Source organism: Triplophysa dalaica, chromosome 19, assembly GCF_015846415.1.
Source record: "Triplophysa dalaica isolate WHDGS20190420 chromosome 19, ASM1584641v1, whole genome shotgun sequence".
NCBI classification, from domain to species: Eukaryota; Metazoa; Chordata; class Actinopteri; order Cypriniformes; family Nemacheilidae; genus Triplophysa; species Triplophysa dalaica.
This window is the reverse complement of record NC_079560.1, coordinates 5,942,894-5,961,077: the sequence shown is the minus strand read 5'-3', so window position 1 is coordinate 5,961,077 and position 18,184 is coordinate 5,942,894. Positions and strand designations below refer to the sequence as shown.

General features: G+C 38.7%; 5 protein-coding genes across 6 annotated transcripts; 1 reads left to right on the top strand and 4 right to left on the bottom strand.

Annotated features, from left to right (window-relative positions):
- Nucleotides 1-124: 124 nt before the first annotated feature.
- Nucleotides 125-5,961, bottom strand: idh3b (isocitrate dehydrogenase (NAD(+)) 3 non-catalytic subunit beta). 2 transcript variants are annotated; one of them, XM_056730969.1, is made up of 11 exons: nucleotides 5,595-5,961; nucleotides 4,889-5,062; nucleotides 4,630-4,750; nucleotides 4,480-4,540; nucleotides 4,260-4,392; nucleotides 3,921-4,054; nucleotides 3,627-3,729; nucleotides 3,406-3,552; nucleotides 3,228-3,322; nucleotides 2,896-2,956; nucleotides 125-511 (listed from the first exon to the last, which is right to left on the bottom strand). In XM_056730969.1, the coding sequence occupies exons 1-11, from the start codon at nucleotides 5,634-5,636 to the stop codon at nucleotides 434-436; spliced, it is 1,149 nt and encodes a 382-aa protein (XP_056586947.1). In that variant the 5' UTR covers nucleotides 5,637-5,961; the 3' UTR covers nucleotides 125-433. The 2 variants fall into 2 exon arrangements, with proteins under 2 accessions (XP_056586947.1, XP_056586946.1); XM_056730968.1 differs by lacking the exon at nucleotides 125-511 and adding an exon at nucleotides 701-2,319.
- A 66-nt stretch (nucleotides 5,962-6,027) lies between these two features.
- Nucleotides 6,028-10,057, bottom strand: p2rx4a (purinergic receptor P2X, ligand-gated ion channel, 4a). The gene is made up of 12 exons (XM_056730967.1): nucleotides 9,780-10,057; nucleotides 9,531-9,678; nucleotides 9,028-9,099; nucleotides 8,796-8,868; nucleotides 8,609-8,705; nucleotides 8,422-8,502; nucleotides 7,902-8,043; nucleotides 7,634-7,770; nucleotides 7,455-7,548; nucleotides 6,607-6,672; nucleotides 6,380-6,475; nucleotides 6,028-6,260 (listed from the first exon to the last, which is right to left on the bottom strand). Exons 1-12 carry the CDS (start codon nucleotides 9,917-9,919, stop codon nucleotides 6,240-6,242), a joined length of 1,167 nt encoding a protein of 388 aa, XP_056586945.1. The 5' UTR covers nucleotides 9,920-10,057; the 3' UTR covers nucleotides 6,028-6,239.
- A 521-nt stretch (nucleotides 10,058-10,578) lies between these two features.
- Nucleotides 10,579-12,828, bottom strand: gstt1b (glutathione S-transferase theta 1b). Its single transcript, XM_056731101.1, has 5 exons — nucleotides 12,563-12,828; nucleotides 12,092-12,179; nucleotides 11,808-11,958; nucleotides 11,265-11,441; nucleotides 10,579-11,112 (listed from the first exon to the last, which is right to left on the bottom strand). The coding sequence occupies exons 1-5, from the start codon at nucleotides 12,672-12,674 to the stop codon at nucleotides 10,912-10,914; spliced, it is 729 nt and encodes a 242-aa protein (XP_056587079.1). The 5' UTR covers nucleotides 12,675-12,828; the 3' UTR covers nucleotides 10,579-10,911.
- Nucleotides 12,829-12,917: 89 nt separating this feature from the next.
- On the top strand, nucleotides 12,918-15,794 carry LOC130407819 (uncharacterized). The gene is made up of 6 exons (XM_056731097.1): nucleotides 12,918-13,278; nucleotides 13,400-13,500; nucleotides 13,858-13,984; nucleotides 14,224-14,771; nucleotides 15,069-15,252; nucleotides 15,378-15,794. Exons 1-6 carry the CDS (start codon nucleotides 12,940-12,942, stop codon nucleotides 15,696-15,698), a joined length of 1,620 nt encoding a protein of 539 aa, XP_056587075.1. The 5' UTR covers nucleotides 12,918-12,939; the 3' UTR covers nucleotides 15,699-15,794.
- On the bottom strand, nucleotides 15,795-18,135 carry LOC130407820 (uncharacterized). The gene is made up of 3 exons (XM_056731098.1): nucleotides 17,693-18,135; nucleotides 17,267-17,560; nucleotides 15,795-17,099 (listed from the first exon to the last, which is right to left on the bottom strand). The coding sequence occupies exons 1-3, from the start codon at nucleotides 17,907-17,909 to the stop codon at nucleotides 16,069-16,071; spliced, it is 1,542 nt and encodes a 513-aa protein (XP_056587076.1). The 5' UTR covers nucleotides 17,910-18,135; the 3' UTR covers nucleotides 15,795-16,068.
- Between the last annotated feature and the right edge of the window lie 49 nt (nucleotides 18,136-18,184).

The window sequence follows — 18,184 nt, the reverse complement described above, 5'->3', positions numbered from 1 at the left end:
TTCTTCAACAGATCCTTTTATCCATATTGCACATGAGCAAGCATTTATTATTCAACATTTATCTTGGTGCATTTATCTAAAAGAACAACAACTGGTTTTACAACAAAGACAGCACACTTGCCAGTATAATGTGTCAAACTTTATTGTTGGATGGAGAAGTAGCAACTGTTAATAAATAGATTAATAAATAATATAGATTTAAAGCTGCATCATAGAGCAATACAGTACAATTTTATAATCTGAAAATCAGGATCGTCACTGGTGCTGGCCAAAGATGTATATTTTGAGCTCTTGTTTTAGACTGTCTAATAGTTAGGGGCATGCCCTAGGACATCAATAAATGTTTTAACAGTTAAAACTGAATAACCATTACTGTCAATTAGGCTACAGTGCTTAATATGGTGTTTGTGAAACATGAAATGTTGGAATCAGTTTAGACGGTCAGATTAGCGATGACAGCCCTGGTGAACTCATCGCTTGATGCGTAGCCCCCCAGATCAGACGTGCGTACCTGCACCAAAGAAAGCAATACAATATAAAACGGATCACACAATCGAGAAATGCAGCCTTCAGTTTTTCCAAACATATGATTCAAATCATTTAGTACAAAAATGATTAGGCCCACTAAGATAGTTGTCTCAAATATACATTAATGCAGAGGAACCTATCCAACACCAGTAACTGTGACACTCTTGAATCCTTATGGTTTATCACATTTATTTTTGACACTGAGAAAATTCACATTTGACAAAGCATTGGTAAATTCAACTTAGGGATGAATGAACCTCAAGACATATCTGTGTGTGGTTGCCCTTCGGCCAAAACACTGGTGAGCATACAACGGCTTTAAAAGTTAATACTACATAACGAGAGAATTTTTCTATCATTACTGCAATCACTGAGGTAAGATTAAATGCCTGAGAGGCAGATAAATGTTTGCATTCGCAATGATCCGGCCATTCTTTTTATCAAATTATCCTTAAACTCGATAAATCAGCCATGACACATGTAGACTTCCTGTTCAACTGATACCAGAACCTTTGCATCGTGAAATGAAAAACAACGATGCTCCATCTGATATTTAGGAGCGGCGGATTGTAAGGGATGTTTGAAGTTGTGATATTAAGGAAAAACCCGATTAAGCACCAAACTGGAGGCACTTAGGTCATTGCCAAATGGCATTTGAAATGTTCAATTTCAGTGATGTCCTGGAATCACAACAAACAAATTAAGGAAGACCAGCCCTGATTAGAGGTCATGAACAGAAATTATAACCTGTAAAAACAGAAACTACACAAACCAAGCAACTTGGAATTTAAAATGAAAGGAATAGTTCTCCCAAAAATTTTAAGTCATATACACACACTCAAGTTGTTCCAAATCTTTGTTCTGATGAACATATATTTGGAAGAATGCTTGTAAACAGTTCTTGGCCACCACAATAGGACAAATTATTAGTAAATTTCTTCTTTGTTCTGTTGAACACAAAATAAGATATTTTAAAGAATGTAGCCAAGCAAACAGTTCTGGGTCATTTTTGACTACCATTGTCATTTTACTGCTATGGTAAACAATGGTGTCCAATGCTGTTGGTTACAATCATTCTTGAAAATATCTTTCTCTGTGTTCCTCAGAACAAAGAAATATATACAGATTTGGAACAACTCGAAGGTGAGTTTTTGGGCGAACGGTCCCCTTAAAACATAAATAAAATGAAAGTTTGAGTAATTAAAGTGCCCAGCAATATTACATTGAAATGTCAAAACCAATTACGGGTGGAACAGAAACTTTGACAAACAGCAATGGAAATAATGAATGTACATGGATCTAATGAACTTAAAAAAAATCTGTTAGCAAATAGACCTTTCACTAAGACCCGCCCTGTTAGTTACTGTTGCTTGCTTGGGCAAGCTTTACTGAGTTCCCTGAAGCAAAGAAGGCACTTTTCAGTTTATTTTAAAATATTCAAAGAGAGAATAACAAGGTTGCTCAAAACACCCAAAACGGACACATATTTGACAAAATGACCAACAGTTTGTTATTAAGATCTGATTGGTCAGTATAATTTTAAGGCGGGGCTTACTGAAGGATCCACTTAAGCTAGGGGCAAACATAAGGACAGAGAAGAAAAAAGACAGATACAACATGTATCTGCTTTAAAATTGGCAGAGGTGGATAAAGCGGTGATGGGTGAAGGGTGATCCGGGAAAAACATGGGGTGGGCAAGCATCCTCAAACAGGCCGATGGCGCAGGTTGGCAACAACCGCACGGACAAAGTCACTAGTGGTGCAGTAACCCCCCAAGTCTCGCGTCCTAACCTGGGACACATAGAGAGACAGATACACACATACACCCAGAACGGTGTGTGAAAGCAGAGGACAAGAAGAGAGGTGGAGAAAGGGAAGGTGAAGACCACTTCAGCATTTGGGAACAACAAGCACATACTTTCAGCTTCTCTTGTGTGATTATATGACAAAGAAAGTCTTGAGATGGCAACAGATGAGCGGGATGTCTGGGTCTGTGTTTTAGTTTAGGACCTGATTTTTGGTTATATTTATCTAAACTATTTAGTTGTTTATGGGGCAAGCTCTCAAGTTGCTGGGAGGTTATGCAAAAAAATCTTTTTAATATCCTAATGACAATGAGAAACTGCAAAAAAAGTAGCTGAACTTGACCAAAACTATACAAACAAGCCAAATGTGTGGAATGCACAGGCACAAAAAAATGAACACTTCTTGGAATTAAAGTGTTGCTGGGTTAGTGGCACAGAGTCATGTTGTGCTAAATACAACAGTTTACTGTGCCTTAGCTCACGAAACAGTTATACTACAGTTCTACTGTAAAAATATCTTTTGCCATTCACACAGACATGAAGGCATAACAATATCTCTTACCTTGCCCTGCTTGATGACTTTCTTGACAGCCTCAGACACCATGTTTGAATGATACTCAAGGCTAGAAGAAAAACAACACATGCGCACAAAAGGCTTGTCAATCATTTCATAACAACATTAATCCCATATTAACAAAACACTTATACTTTCTGTACACTTATAAACAACTCTCCAGAAAAATGGATTAATCAATCACACCATCCATCCGATATTATCCAAACACAAAACATCCAGTTCCACTCCCTATTCATTCAATGTGAACATATGGTAACAAACCAAAACAGCATATTTGGAAATCATTACAGGATCAACAGATGGAGACGTGAACTTACTTGAGGTGTCTCAGCATGTTCGATGCACTGAGAAGCATAGCGGTAGGGTTAGCGATATTCCTGCCGACAGCTTGAGCAAAGGGATGTCTGGCACCCTAATATTAACCACAAGAACACTGTTATGATAATTTTAATGTTATATAATCAATTAGCTTTTTATTTTTATTTAGACACCAACCGTTTCAAACACTGCATATTCGGCGCTGTAACTCTCCCCCGGAACTACACCAGCCCCACCAACCAGCCCAGCTGCCAGGTTATCGATGATGTTGCCATAGAGATTGGGCATCACAAGCACATCAAACTGGTATGGATTCTGTACAAGCTGTGGACCACAGAGCAATCAGTAATCCATACAGAGATCATTCCACGTGCCACACAAAAAGACAGAAACGGTACCTGCATGCAGCAGTTGTCAATGATGATGTTTTCGTATTTAATCTTTGGGTAAAGTTCAGCCACCTCTGCGCAGCTCTGCAGGAAGAGACCATCCGCCAGTTTCCTGTGGGTGTAAGCCGAGGCAGGGGAATATTTGTCTTTAACTTTTAAACATGTATGGGCAGCACAACAATGTAGCGTAGTGTAAATCATGGCGCTAGCAACAACAGGTTCAAAGGTCTGATTCCCAGGGAAAGCACGTACTGATCTGGATGAAGGCATCTGCCAAATGCATAAGCTTCACATTACACTTACATAATGTTTGCCTTGTGTACGGCGGTCACTTTGGTACGGCCTTTCTTGGTGGCATAGTCGAATGCAAATTTGGCAATGCGACGGGATTTCTCTCTGGTGATGATCTTCAGACACTCGACCACTCCTGAAACACTCTGCAAACACAAACATTCTCTTTATATTACCCAGCATTGTAACCAAATGTAGAAAGAGACAACATCCAAAAAACAAACAGTGACCTGTGGTACGTGTATATCAACACAAACATTACAATTTTACATTTACATTAGACAGTTTGTTATACTAACTGCACTTATTTAAGAGAACAATGAAAAACACACATGTGAGTACAGCAGGTACCTCGTGCTCAAGAGAGCTATATTCTCCCTCTGTTTGTTCACGGATGATGACCAGATCAAGGTTATTGTGTCGGGTGCTGTAACCTGGCAGGCTGTTTACATGAACCACATTGGCAAACAGGTCTAGCTTTCTCCTGTAACAAAAGCAAGCAATCAACCCAAATAAGAGCAGGTGAGGCATTCATGTCAAATGTAAATAAACTGGAAACATGACCCAGTACCTCAGTCTCATCTCATAGGATGCCAGCTCACCCTTGTACTCCATGGGGGTGTGAATCTTCCCTAAGCAAAGAATGAAAGCAATTTAAATTTCGCCTGACTAGCTTACGCCATTAGATCAAAATCATAATAAGATATATCTGCACAATTACCTTTGATGGCGACTCTGTTGTTCTTCATGGAGGTCAGGACCTCGTCCAGTTTCTCCTCACTGGCCATGTTCTGCACCTCGCTCAGATGAAACTCCTCAAATTCCACAGGAACATCCCCTGCCTAGAGGGCAGGCGAGAGGGGCATTAGGAATCAGGGTATATAGGGCACGAAAATAGGGGTGTTTTGAAACCAAGATGGGGAAAAAGCAAGAATGATTAAATGTAAAAAAGATCCAAAGAGAAGACATGATTTCCATACCTTGAAAACTTCCTTGACCGCAGTCATTAGTTCAGGCCCGACTCCATCACCGGGGACCATGGTAACTTTGAAAGTGCTGTCAGCACGTGCTGGTGGGGTTTCAGACACATTCTGACTGCCGGTCAAGCTCAGAGTCCGGGCACACAGTGGCTGCAATCGGGCACCGCTTAGACCCTGAAGGGTTAGAGAAGTCAAAGGTCACATGAAGATGACACTCATCATAGAGGACAAATAAAAAGATCAGGCTGTTGTTGGTGCATCTGAATCACGTTTGGTGAACTAGTTTACCTCTCACAAAAAGATAATAACTTCATGTATCAATAGAGTATAACATAACATAGACAATATAACAGGGTACAATGTAATGCTGTATACACTGTATTGTATGAATCCAGTAGCCAATACCCCATTGGGCTAGACCTCAACTAAACCTAATTTAACAAATGACATATAAACAAGAAATACATTTAGACAGCAATAGAAGTTCTAATGGAAAGAAGTAGACAACTAATACCTCTGTATTCTGTCATCATATATGACACTGTATTGAAGCAGCCATGTGTTTATTAGTCTATACCCGTTTTTCACAGCTCACTAGACATGTAAATAAAACACCGTGCCCGTTTAAGCAAAATTTAATATTTGATTGTTTGATTTCTTAAGGACACTATTTTTTTTATTGTCAGCAATAGTTTTTCACACTCACCTTGGCCAATGTTACAAGGCTTCCTCTCAACGCAGCCGCCATGATGCACAGACAGAAGGTCGCGCATGCGCATCAGGAGTCTTCCTATCAAGCTCATGCTTGTCTTTTGCCGCCTGCTGTAAGTGTTCGGTAACTACACCACAAATACTACGAGCGAAATTCATGTTTTAAATATGCTATTTGTTGTCTACATTTTATTACAATATATTGGCTATTTTAGCAAGACAAAGGTTAATATTTGTTAGGTCGGATCATTCAAAAGAAGAATGAATGAATTCAAACTTTAGGTAGTTGTCCAAAAAATTCTAATAACTTTTAGAGGTTTTACATCTTAACTGGAAACACAGTGATAAACATCAATATTTTAAGTATTTTAACTAGAAACAAAATTTGCATATTGTCCTGACCAATTCAAATACTCTGAATCCCACTATATCTTAAAGAAATGCAAATTTATTGTTTTTTCAATGGTATTCACATCTTAATGGTAATACTGGCAAATATAAACTTTTCAGCATATGTCAATAAGTACAAAATAATGCTACATTGAATTAGATATTACAAACAAGAGGATCTATTTGTGTAGTCAAAGATACATTGTGCTGTATTTGTATAAATAGAGAATGTTGGACGATGGAAGATTCTCTATGCGTCTTCATTGGATAACTAATTAAAATAAAGAAATCTGTTAGTTCCTTGACAACAAACAACTTTACAAAATGTATTTTTTATAAAATACCACCATTGTTCAAGGTAATCAAAGTAAATTCTTTATAAATACTCACAAGTCCAAAGTCATTGACATATGTATATTTTTGCGCCCTATAATGGTGTTTTCTTTTCATCAATGTCAGAACAATCCAGTCACATATAACAGTCACCTGAAGTGGGAAGGATTTGTTTACAAATTTTAAAGTGAGACTAAAACATAAAATCTATCACTGTAGAATTAACATACTACTATGCTTTTATTTTTAACCTTAATCATTGTGTTAAGATGTACTGTACTTACCAGGCCTAAAAGTGCCAACCCTGCACCTATATTCAGAAGTGTTGGTACAATGTGAAATTTTCCAGCCTGAAAGAGAAACATCTACTGCATCTGTCTGGACCTCGAAGCACTTTGACGTAATAAATAAATGAACGGCTAACATTACTTTCTAATCCAATCAAATTTATAATTGGCACATCAAGGTCATACAATACACATGGCCGGTTTGTCTCATTTGCTCTCAGTCTGTTGCGGTTGTCCAAAGTGGAAACGTTAAACGGGATTATGAAACTAGACATAGACACTTTGAAGAAACTTGCCCACAGCAGTCTTAGGTAAGGACACGGATATATAAGCTCAAAGTCCAGTAGTAGCGATCTCACTCACATATCGCCCAACAACCAGCATATGAATATTCACTAAGAAGTGGATCTTAAGAAAACATAACAAGCCCTTTACTGATGGATAAATAGTAAAAGAGTGCATGAAGGCAGCGGTTTAGAGATTAGGGCATTTTGCACATTTTCCATCATCATATTCTTGTCAGACATTGTTATGCCGTCTTATAGCTATAAAAAGACATGTTTATTTCTTTGGTCTGCCAAAAAACCATCAATTCATGTTTTTAGGTATTTACTTGTCCGGACCTCGGCTGGTAAGGAGGGTTCGTTTAATGGACCTCAAGCGTTTTTGGTTAAAGACTCCTGTTCTATGGCATCGCTGTGAAGAACCTTAAAGCACCTTTACTTTTAAGAATTTATTTCTTTCCATTACGGATGGAAATTGGGTAGTACTGATGCAAGTGTGACCTCAGTGTCCAAATCACATAAGAAAGGATCAATCTCTCCATATCTGGTTTGTAGTCTCACCTCACCGAACACCATGACATCAAAGCGGATTCCATATCCCTTGATCAGTGTCCTGACTTCCTTTCCATCACTGTCCTTGTAATATTTAGCAAATCTGCACAGAATTCATCATCATGATCACATTTTGCACAAAGCAACATTGTGAAACTGTTCAACTTTTTTCAAAGCCAGAAAACTACCTGAAGTTGTATCCTGGGGCCACGTTATTGACAGGGTCTTTGTTATCTAGCCTGCGGAAAGTGTAGCGCGGCACACACCAGCTCTCTGGCATATCAAGGTCACAATCCCACCGAATTTGTACACCCATCACTCCCCCCTAAGCAAAGGAAATAATGTTAGGAATGCGCGAAAACAATACGCAAGAGAGAAGAGCCTCATGCATGAAATATGATGATTACAGCTATTTTCATTTGCAGCAGTGTCAGACAAAAGCATTAAGACACTAACATGGACAGCCATGGTCTGAAAATCCTCCTGAGCTTCCTTAGCAATATCTTTCAGTCTGAAGATCGGACAGTCAGGGTCAGTCTCACGGTTGAACACACACTGTGTTAAGTAGGAAGTGTTTATATGAAGTAGGATGTTTCTTCTGTTATACAGGAAATGAGAAGTGCTGATTTAGTATGCTTTCCATGTTATTTATACAATGGCACAGGCAACGTATTATTTCTTCTATGACACGTGATTTGTGGCTAAAAGAAATTTAGTCAAAGTGATAGTTCACCCAAAAACTTTACTTACCCTCCTGTCGTTTCAAACCTTTATGACTTACTTTCCTCTGCAGAACACAAAAGAAGGTATTTTGAAGAATGTTGTTAACTGGCACTCATTCACTTGCATTGGTTTTGTGACCATACAATAGAAGAGAACTTTCTTCAAAATATCTTCGTTTCATTTACATTATTGGGTGAACTATCCCTTTAAGTTGCATTACATGGCTAACAATAAAGAAAACATGAGGACATACTTGTTAAAGTTAAATTTAGGATACCGGATGTTATTCTTTATGAGGACTGTAAAGTTTTCAGCATCTGCCAGCAGTGGTGGACTATAACAATAAAAAATACACAAATACAATTTTATTTCCTTTAGATGTACCAAAACGACACATATAAAAAAAATATATACTGTATATATGTATGCATATATATTACTCTGGAGGTTCCTCAGTCTTCTCCAAAGGACACCAGGCCAACACCTCACATGTCTTAACTGTGTCAGAAAAACTGACACATCTACCTGTCCAAACACCTATACACCATTTGAATTAATTTTGCCGTCCAAACAGACAGAATTTCACAGTTGGTATCATTTTCCTTTTATTGTAGTATTTAAACCTACCATTCCCCCGAGCATCATTGAAGCCTCTCTTGCAATCCTTGTGAGAGCTGCACAGTGATTCTGAGGTTGGAATCTAGGTTACAAAGTATATGATATAGAATATATGACAAAGAAAACTGAAAGCCAACGATCCATAATTAAAACAAATTAATGTTGACATTCTGAATCGTGTTCCATAAAAGTCTCCATTGATTTTCCTGTGACAACAGATCATGCCCCCATTATGACTCACATCTGCACATTTTGACTGTGTTTGGTTTGGTGTGATGATCATGTTGGTCAGCACAAAGAATGAGCCGTCTTCCTGTAACACAAAATGCAAGTGGCTGTGTTCAGAAACACAAAGATATGTACACGTCCTCCAAACAGAATAATGCCAAAAACATAATAGTTCTTAGTTTGACTTTTCTCTTTGTCTGTAAATCTAAATGCTCATTCGCAGCTGTGCGAGTAAATAGAAGTTTTAACCAAAGTGTGTTAATACACAGGCAGCATGTGTAATGTGAAGATAACATGTGCTACTAAAAAGGTATAATATATTATATCATAAAATGTTACAGGTTAAATAATGTATCCTTATAAAAACGACTCTAGGTATAAAGACATGAAGACTTTTCCACAAATACAACAAAGAATCCCTCAACCAGTGACTTCTCCAAACCTTAACCCATGAGTTGCACCGACGAGGTGATTTGGTTTAGGTTTGTCTACCTCTGTGTCATATCGACGGACTACCTGAGGTGGGATGATGTAGTCTGCGACATCCCAGATCCGTTCACCCAGCTCGGTAGTGTTGGTAAAAGCAATGCCCTTCACTTTAGTCGTGACAGAGCTGAGGATAGTGTCGGTGTCCTGGTAGCCTTTCTTCCAAACACACACATACCTGTACTCAAGTGTTAATGAGTGTAAATAAACATCGCATGTATCAGCATGTATTTTGAATAAATACTGGGCTGTAAATCTTTAGTTTTACCAGCAACTTACCCGATGACATAAGCTATGACTAAAGCCTGTGTGATCCGATTTAACGTTCCCACTTTCCTGCTTCGTATCACCAAGATTTTTGACGTGTAGTAGTCGAAAAAACACTGACCAAGTGAAACACAGTAACCTCCTTCGCTCATTATTACTCGTATAAAATCCCTTACTATAAATAATTTACATAATTTTCTTTGTCATACAAGGTTTATTTACCTTCCTGTACAATCAAAGTCACTAGATGGTTAAGGTGGTTAGTTATTAACTTTGTATATCGAGCCCCGCCCACGTGACGTCCAACCTGCCTACGTCTGACGCCAGAAGTCACGCCCATAGGCTGTCCCAAAATGTTTCGGACGGGACGATCAAAAGTTTAGGTGACTTTTTAAACTATGTTTTCTTATATTATTATATTAAAAAAAATGTTTATAATTTTGGTTAGTTTTCCCAAAAATGTAGAATAACGGAATAAATTCACTAAACGATGGAATGATATACAAATGTATCTTTTGTTGTGAAAAAGTGTTTAAATAAATCAAAGTGTGGCATTAGCAGCTTTAAAATAGTCAAATGCTACAAGTTTTTAAGTTCATTTATAACTTAATTTTTAGGATTTCAATTTTATACTGTTTAAACAGCAGTTCCCATTATGCTGGGGTCATATTGCGTTTCTTCAATATTTGTTTCATTTTGTTATAAAATTAATTCTGTTCACCAATTTTTCTTTTCTGTCTACATAATTTGAGATTTTAATATCAAAAGAAGCATTTCAATAACCTTCAACTTCAAAAGAGAAAATGAAATAAAGACACTAAACATTTTTTTCAAAGATATATTGCCAATATTCACGATTATTTCACACTCAGTTTCCTCTACACAAAAGAAAGAAAACGCTGGTATAGGTGCAGACTATGCTCCGGGAAACTACATAATATCTGATTACATTCCATGAAAACAGAAAGAGGAAATTATTCCACCCAGCTTCTTCCCATGGCTGAAAAAAGATTTTCCGGAACAATTACATATTGGTTGTCGGTGTGCTATTGGTCCTATTAGTGTTTATATAAGGAAAAATACAAAAAAAACATTGTTTATTTCTGCACTGTTTTATGATCGACAACATGGATTTCCAGTTCGTTTACGAGAGGAAATATTTCACAATCTTGGGTTTCATTACATCAAACTTGTTCCGATCCATGGTTTCCACTATCTCCTGGCAAGATAGGATGTCCTGGTGGGCTTCATCGAAAAGCTCAGCCCCAACTGCTTCTCTGACTCTGTCCTTCCATGCCCTGAGCTTGGGTCGATTCTCAAACACATCCAGACCAGCACCTAAAGGCTGAAATACATCATCAGAAGAGTCAAAGTAAATCAGGTGTCAGATATTACTCCCTTCCTAACCTCCAGGATATCGTAATGTTTGTATATCTTAACAAACAACTTTTACAGATTCAAAAGCATTAGCATAAAGAAAATACTATTTAGTCATACCTGTATGATCTCAACTACAGCAACAAGATCAGCCAATGAGATCTGATCGCCAACAATGAATGGTCTGTCTTGAAGAAACTTCTCCTCAAACTGGTGCAGTGCTCCATTAAGATACTCTATTGCAGAATCCATCTTGTCCTTGGGCACGTCTACTTCCATTGCTTTCGGAATCAGGAGCTACAGCAACACAACAGACTTGTGAAAGAAGCAAAAGTTGTAAAAAAGTCACATTTTCGGCTTTACATAGAAGCGGCTGTGTTAACTTTTTATGATGAGTCATGCAGTCTTGAGTTAAAACAAACAGTTAACCATGTATGAATGCCAAGATTTCAAGGTCACCAAGCAATGGGAGGAAACCAAGATATTGCTGTAATCTAAGCGAATTTTGCTCACCATAGGGCCTTGAATAAGTTACGAGTGCAAGTACATTACTATGACACGTTTATTTCATTTCAAATGTCATCAATGTGGCTCACTAACTAGACTGAATATTCAGACTAAACTTGAAAAGATGCTTAGTTTAAACTGTTGCATGTTACTTACCTTTAACCAGAGAATCTTGGCTGCAGTCATCCGGATGGCAGTGTGTTGCCATGATAGGTATTCATTCACACGTGCACGCTTCTGCAAGTCAGCTGGGTACCAGTGGTCTGGAGAGTGAAATTTCTCAGCCAAGTACATGAGAATTGCAACACTACAAAATCAGGAAAATGTATTTTAAAAATATACAGTGACTTAAAACAACTTATCTTTAATGTATCTTAAAAACTTTGTAAACAACTTGAATGAGAAATGAGTCAGAATAAGAATGAGTCAACTTCACAGACCTTTCAGCCAAGCAAAAGTCCCCATCTCTGATTGCTGGTAGCTTTCTTAATACATTGATTCTCCCATACTCTTCATTGTATTGCTCACCTGAAGGACATATTGCATTTATTTTTTAAGCAAACGCTTAAATAACAATATCGATGTCCTTTAAACACACAAACGACATACAAGTAACGATATGTCTGGGGTTAGAATGTAAGTAACGTTTAGTGTTACATGGTCAATGCATATGAACCGCATGCACCATATTATAAAAGCAAAAAGATATTGTGTATATATACATAGGCCTAAATATATTGTCGCGTTCAGACAATAAACAGACGAATTAAGGTTACATTAAATGCAACGCACAAGTGTAGTAGCTGTATTAATAAAATTTGAACATGTTGCATTATATATATATATATATATATATATATATTAAAACAAGGTTTACAGAGTCATATAAATACATATTCTACAGTGCATACCGTCAAACAACACAATCTTCTTGTGGTCAAACTGGATGTTGTTTTTCTTGGCAAATATGTAAACGGAGCGACAAGGCTGCGAAAACAGATCTAAGTAAATCTCCAAAACCATTTTAAAAGATTTAACTCTTGAAGCGCAATCCGTGAAAGCCACAAAAAAAGTGGAGTTCTGGCTGCTATGCACAATTTTCGCCAGCTACAAGAACTGCGCCACACCCCTAAACTTACTGAAATCGGACCTGAGCCTCTCATGAAGTAGGAGAAAGGTGGAACATTTTTTTTTTATTGGGATCTAATGAGAATAGCTGGGTTTCAGGCACGTGATTATGATGACGCGCGAAGGCGGGGCGATTTCAGATGGAGGGCAGGAAGTTAACATGGAGAATACGTCTATGGAGGAAACCATTGCGGAGAGTCCGTATTGTATGAATTTAGAACCAGTTTCAAGAGATAGATACAAGGAGTTAGTTAACAGATATGTTGGACGTGACCCGTTCCTCATGAAGATGAGTGAGTTTTCGGTCGAACTTGAAGATTTGCCGACAGTGGAGCCTGTTGACATCACCAACTATCTGGTCCTTCAGACATCGTACTACACCAGACAGCAAATGAAGGCATATAAAAGTCTGGAGGCGTACAACTTTTTTGTCAGCGGGTGGGTCCACAACCTCGGCACAAAACGGCTCCACGATGATCATCGTTTGGTCTTCGCCAGGGTGAGTGTTTTTTCTTATATTGTTTTATGTGTGAAGATGCTAGCAGTAACGACTATAATGTCAACAAACATGCAACACATGTTAACGACGACGTTGGACTGACATTCGTTTATGTTTCAAGGTAAACCACTCTCAGAGATCAGGCGAAACACCTCTGAAGACCTGGATTATTGCGAAGGAGGATGGAGAAGTCATTGCAGCTCATTGCAATTGCATGGCAGGGTAAGTAATTTATGAAGGCTAGGATGTTCACCACGAAATCTCTCTCTCTCACACATACACACACTAGTAGCATACTGGAAAGAGCTTTAAAGGGGTCATGAACTGGATTGTTTTGTATTTGTATTTTATAATGTTGCCTGGGGTGCCCTTATAATGTTAGGATGGTTATTACATTAAATATTATATTGTCATAATTTGAAAATAACATGCATTTTTCCTAGCCTCTGATTTGAACGCTCTAGGCTATATTGCACATCATCAAAATGTGCCGGTATAGATTGCTCTTTTCCCCTAGTGTAGATTGCATTTGAAGTAAAAAAAATAAAATAAAAAATTAATATTGTATTCTATTCACAGACTATCAGAATCGTGTTCTCATGTAGGGGCAGTTCTTTTTTCCATTGAAGTTGGGGTAAAGATGCGAAATACAGCTTCCTGCACAACAGAGCAGTGCAAGTGGCTGATGCCATCACATGTAAAAAAGGTAAGGTGACACGTTCACTGCAAACCAAATGTTGGACAGAGAATGTTATTAAAGAGAAGCTAAGACAGCAAAGACCCACATAAACACAGTTTGGCATCTCAATCCTGTAATGATAGCCTTACCTGTTTTGCTCACAACTATAGGATAAATTACAGATTTATACTGCATATAGATATGTTATGGTTGTGGACCATAGAATTGTGGACTTAATGATCTTCTTTGTGTTAACTTATTTTTAGATTCCTGCGGCTCCAGTAGCTCTGATCGACTTCTCCTCTGCTAAAGCCAAAAAAAAAAAGCTTGACCGTTCCATTGATGGCAGGACAACTGAAAACCAGGTTGGGAAATCACTTTCATGCCTAAGAGTGAAGAGAGGGTCAGAAACATATGCTAGTTTTTTTGAGACTTTAAGCAAAAACTTTCCAAGGAGTGCAGCACTGATGGCTAGGGAGCCTTACTACAAAGAATTCATCCCAAAATCTAGTATGCTTCCTAAAACTGTTCTTGAATACAGAACACCAGAGACTCTGCAGCTACCCCCCAAACAGCTTGGAGAGCTATGCCAGGTATTTCAGCTAGAAGAGCTCATCATGTCCCAGGTCCAGGCTGTAGAGAGGGCAACTCGAAGTCAGAGTGCAAGCAGGATTTGGTTTAGGCAAAGGGCTGGACGCATAACTGCTTCCAAGCTGAAACAAGCTATTAAGACCGACCCCCAGCAACCATCCAAGAGCTTGATCAAGGCCATATGCTACCCAGAGGCATATAGGTTCACCACACCCGCTACAAGGTATTTAGGGTTTGAATTAAGAGAAGGCAGAGGTAAGGCTGCGTGTAAACAGTGTTTTATAGTAACACATTGCTTTGGTGCGCGAGCTGATAAGAGAAAAATGCGCAGTGGATTGAGTATGGTATGGACAGCCCTGAAGGGTCAACATTAGTTATAGGGTTATAAGACTAGGGTTATGCAGGAGTAGAACTAAGTATAGGCGTTAGGGTAATGGCATTTAAATCACTGAACTGGCTCTACACATCCAATACCAAGTAATCATTTCCTTTTCATGTTTTGAATGTGTACTGTGTACAGTTATGGATGCAAACATGAAGCACAAGCCAGAAGAGTGTATGAGAAGCTGATGGGTCGGGAGCATGCAGGCTTCTCCTGTATGGACAGTGGTCTCTGGCTGAACCCCAAGTGGCCATACATGGGGTCCTCCCCTGATGGGATTGTCTCTTGTGAATGTCACGGAACTGGAATCTGCGAGATTAAGGTAATATTAGTCTCTGTTGTAGTAAAGTCCCTAAATCTCGAGTCTGAGTCGTGTCGCAAGTCCTTAAAGCCAGAAAATATATTTGTTAATCTATTGTTCACATGTCCTTCTCTGTTTGATTTTAGTGTCCACACTCTCACCAAGATGAAGACAATCTGCGCTTGTGTGCTGGGGAAAAGGGCTTCTGCCTCATGAATGATGGGGATAATGTCATGCTGGACCGGACTCATGACTACTACTTCCAAGTTCAGGGACAGCTTCACATTGTAGATGCTGAGTACTGTGATTTTGTTGTGTGGAACCACAATGACATTTTTGTTGAAAGGATTTTGCCCGATCTTGAACTTTGGGATGATGTTATCCCTAAAGTTGAGTGCTTTTTTAGAAACGGTATACTTCCAGAAATACTGGGACAGCAAGTTACAAACATCAATACTGTTGTATGAGACAAGATTACATTTTGATTATTGTTATTAGTGTGGTATTTGTGAGTTCTGGCTGTGGTGTAATATAAATGAAAGCATTAAATGCCATTGAGAAGATGACAGAATTATAAATGGTGGTTTATTTACAAGATTACATTTTTCAACAATTGTTATTATAAGAACATGGTGTGCAATAACAGATTAGAATCCATTTTATTACATATAATACATCTAGCCAGTACAATTGGACTAGTCACTAGCCCTAGTCACTAGTATTTCACTAGTATTTCCCTGTCCTCTTATCATCAGAGCCAAGAAGCAGGGATCAGGTATTGGACACTACATGTGTGAGGGCTCAGGTACTGGAGTGACTTATTATTATCCCTATCCCTCACTCCAATGGGACAACAGACTCCGACAGATTAGACAAGACACAGCAAATAACCCCAATCTTGTCAATCAATGCTAGTGCCTCACCTTGTTTTGTTGCCATGTGCTCTATGGGCATAGCCCTGCTTTGCAGAATCTGATATTTTCTTCTGACTAAACCGATAACTCTCTCAACATGAATACGCAAATTTGCTATTTTTCTTGTGTCTGCCACCTCATACGCTGACAGCTGTTTTCTCCCCTTGGTAAATGCAGGTATCTGTAGTGAAGCACAGTAAAATCCCACACTATCACCAATATTGAACCCACGGTCTGCTAGGACAATATCTCCAGGCAACAGGTTTTTTAGGAGGCCACTCTCTATCCTGATCTGTTTATCACTGACTCTCCCTCCCCAGGCACAAGATATGTAAGTGACATAGCCTTGGGGTGCAACACCAATCAGAAATTTTACAGTATGGTGATGCTTGTAGTTTGACCACGTTTGTGCTTGAGCTAGTAAATTAGAGGGCTTCTCAATAAAAACTTCGAAACAGTCAACTATCACAGCAACTTTACATCCAAATGCCTGTCTGAATCCCATTGGCATTGTAGCTTGAAGAACATGTCGCTCTGGCCACTCAATTTGAAATTCCAACCTTTCATGAAGTATGTCTATTACTTTATGCCAAACTCTAGAAGCAGTTGGCAGAGAGATTTTGAACCTGAAAGCTAAATCTTTCAGCGGGAGATTTAGTCTCAGCTTCATCAAAACTAAAATGAACTGTTCAAATTTAGACAGCACAGACATAGGACCACAGCTGATGTAGGGTTTGCACAGCTCAAAAATCTGAATTAAAACTAAGAAGTTGGGGAGCCCCGTGTAGAACCTTGTCTTGTCTTCGTTTTTTTCAAAAGACTCCTTGTTGAACTGTGTGTCCATTGCTTTGGCTCGAAGATCTCCCAGCTCTGTTGTGTTTTGTCTCTGAACATCCTCCATCTTCTCAATGTCATCCATTGTTAGCTCAGTCTGGCATCCGGCATCTACATAACCTGCAACATATCAGTGGGGAGCATAATTACTTAATTTATGAATATGAATTATATAAATTGTTGTTAAGTTATCTTTTTAAAAACCTTTTTACAAACATTCAAGTTTTCTAGTCATCATTTGTAACAATTAATAATTATTAATAACAATTAATAATAATGCTGGTCACCTTGATCATTTAGTGTCCCATTCCCACTGATCCCCTCTGATTGTGGGTTGTTGTCAGCTGGCTGCTGCGGTTTGGAGCTTTCGGTTGTCTGTGTCAGATCTGGGCTCTCATCTGTCTGTGTCAGATCTAACATAGCCTCTGCACATTCCGACCGTTTTTGTTGGTCTTCCTTGAGCTTCATCCTCTGCTCTCGTTTAAGAGACGCCTCAGATTTGGGTTTAGTTTTTTGGTACCCAAGGTTGACCGTCGGAGCCCAATCTACCGACTCAACGTCACCCAAAGCGCTAGGGCTGCCTAAAAAGCCCCAATGAAGTCCATATTAGACTACCGGTAACTTAATAATCATTACAAAGTAAATGAGCATTTAACGACAACCTAATGCTATACAAACACAGACACAAAAAACAAGTTGGCTATCTAACATACCTCTGACGAAGTGGTCGCTGCAGACACGGGCATTAACAGACTCTGCTCCTCCCGACCGCAGACGTAGGTTAAAAATCCACTTTTTACGGCGTTCTTCTGTGAGCTTTTTACATTTCTCACCTTTATGAGTGACAATCTTTGGTACTCTGTAAAATCCCTTTCCCTTTTCTCGATTTGAACGATTGGAGCATCCGTAAACTACACAAAACATTGGCATTTTTTCCGTCGGCACTGGAAGATCCTCAGCTATTTTACTTCCTGCCCTCCATCTGAATTTCGCGCTCTCGCGATGCAGCAGCTTGACGTCACGTGAAACCAACCTATTTCAATGCAATCGTTAATTGTGCTTCATTATGTTTTCTTTCTGCTCCTCTTCTTTTGTGGTCCAATTGGCGCCATCTGGAATAAAAGTGTATTTCTGATATTGAAACAATTTTAGCGGAATATAAATTGGTATATGAATTTATGCATGGAATTATTTCAGTGTTGCAA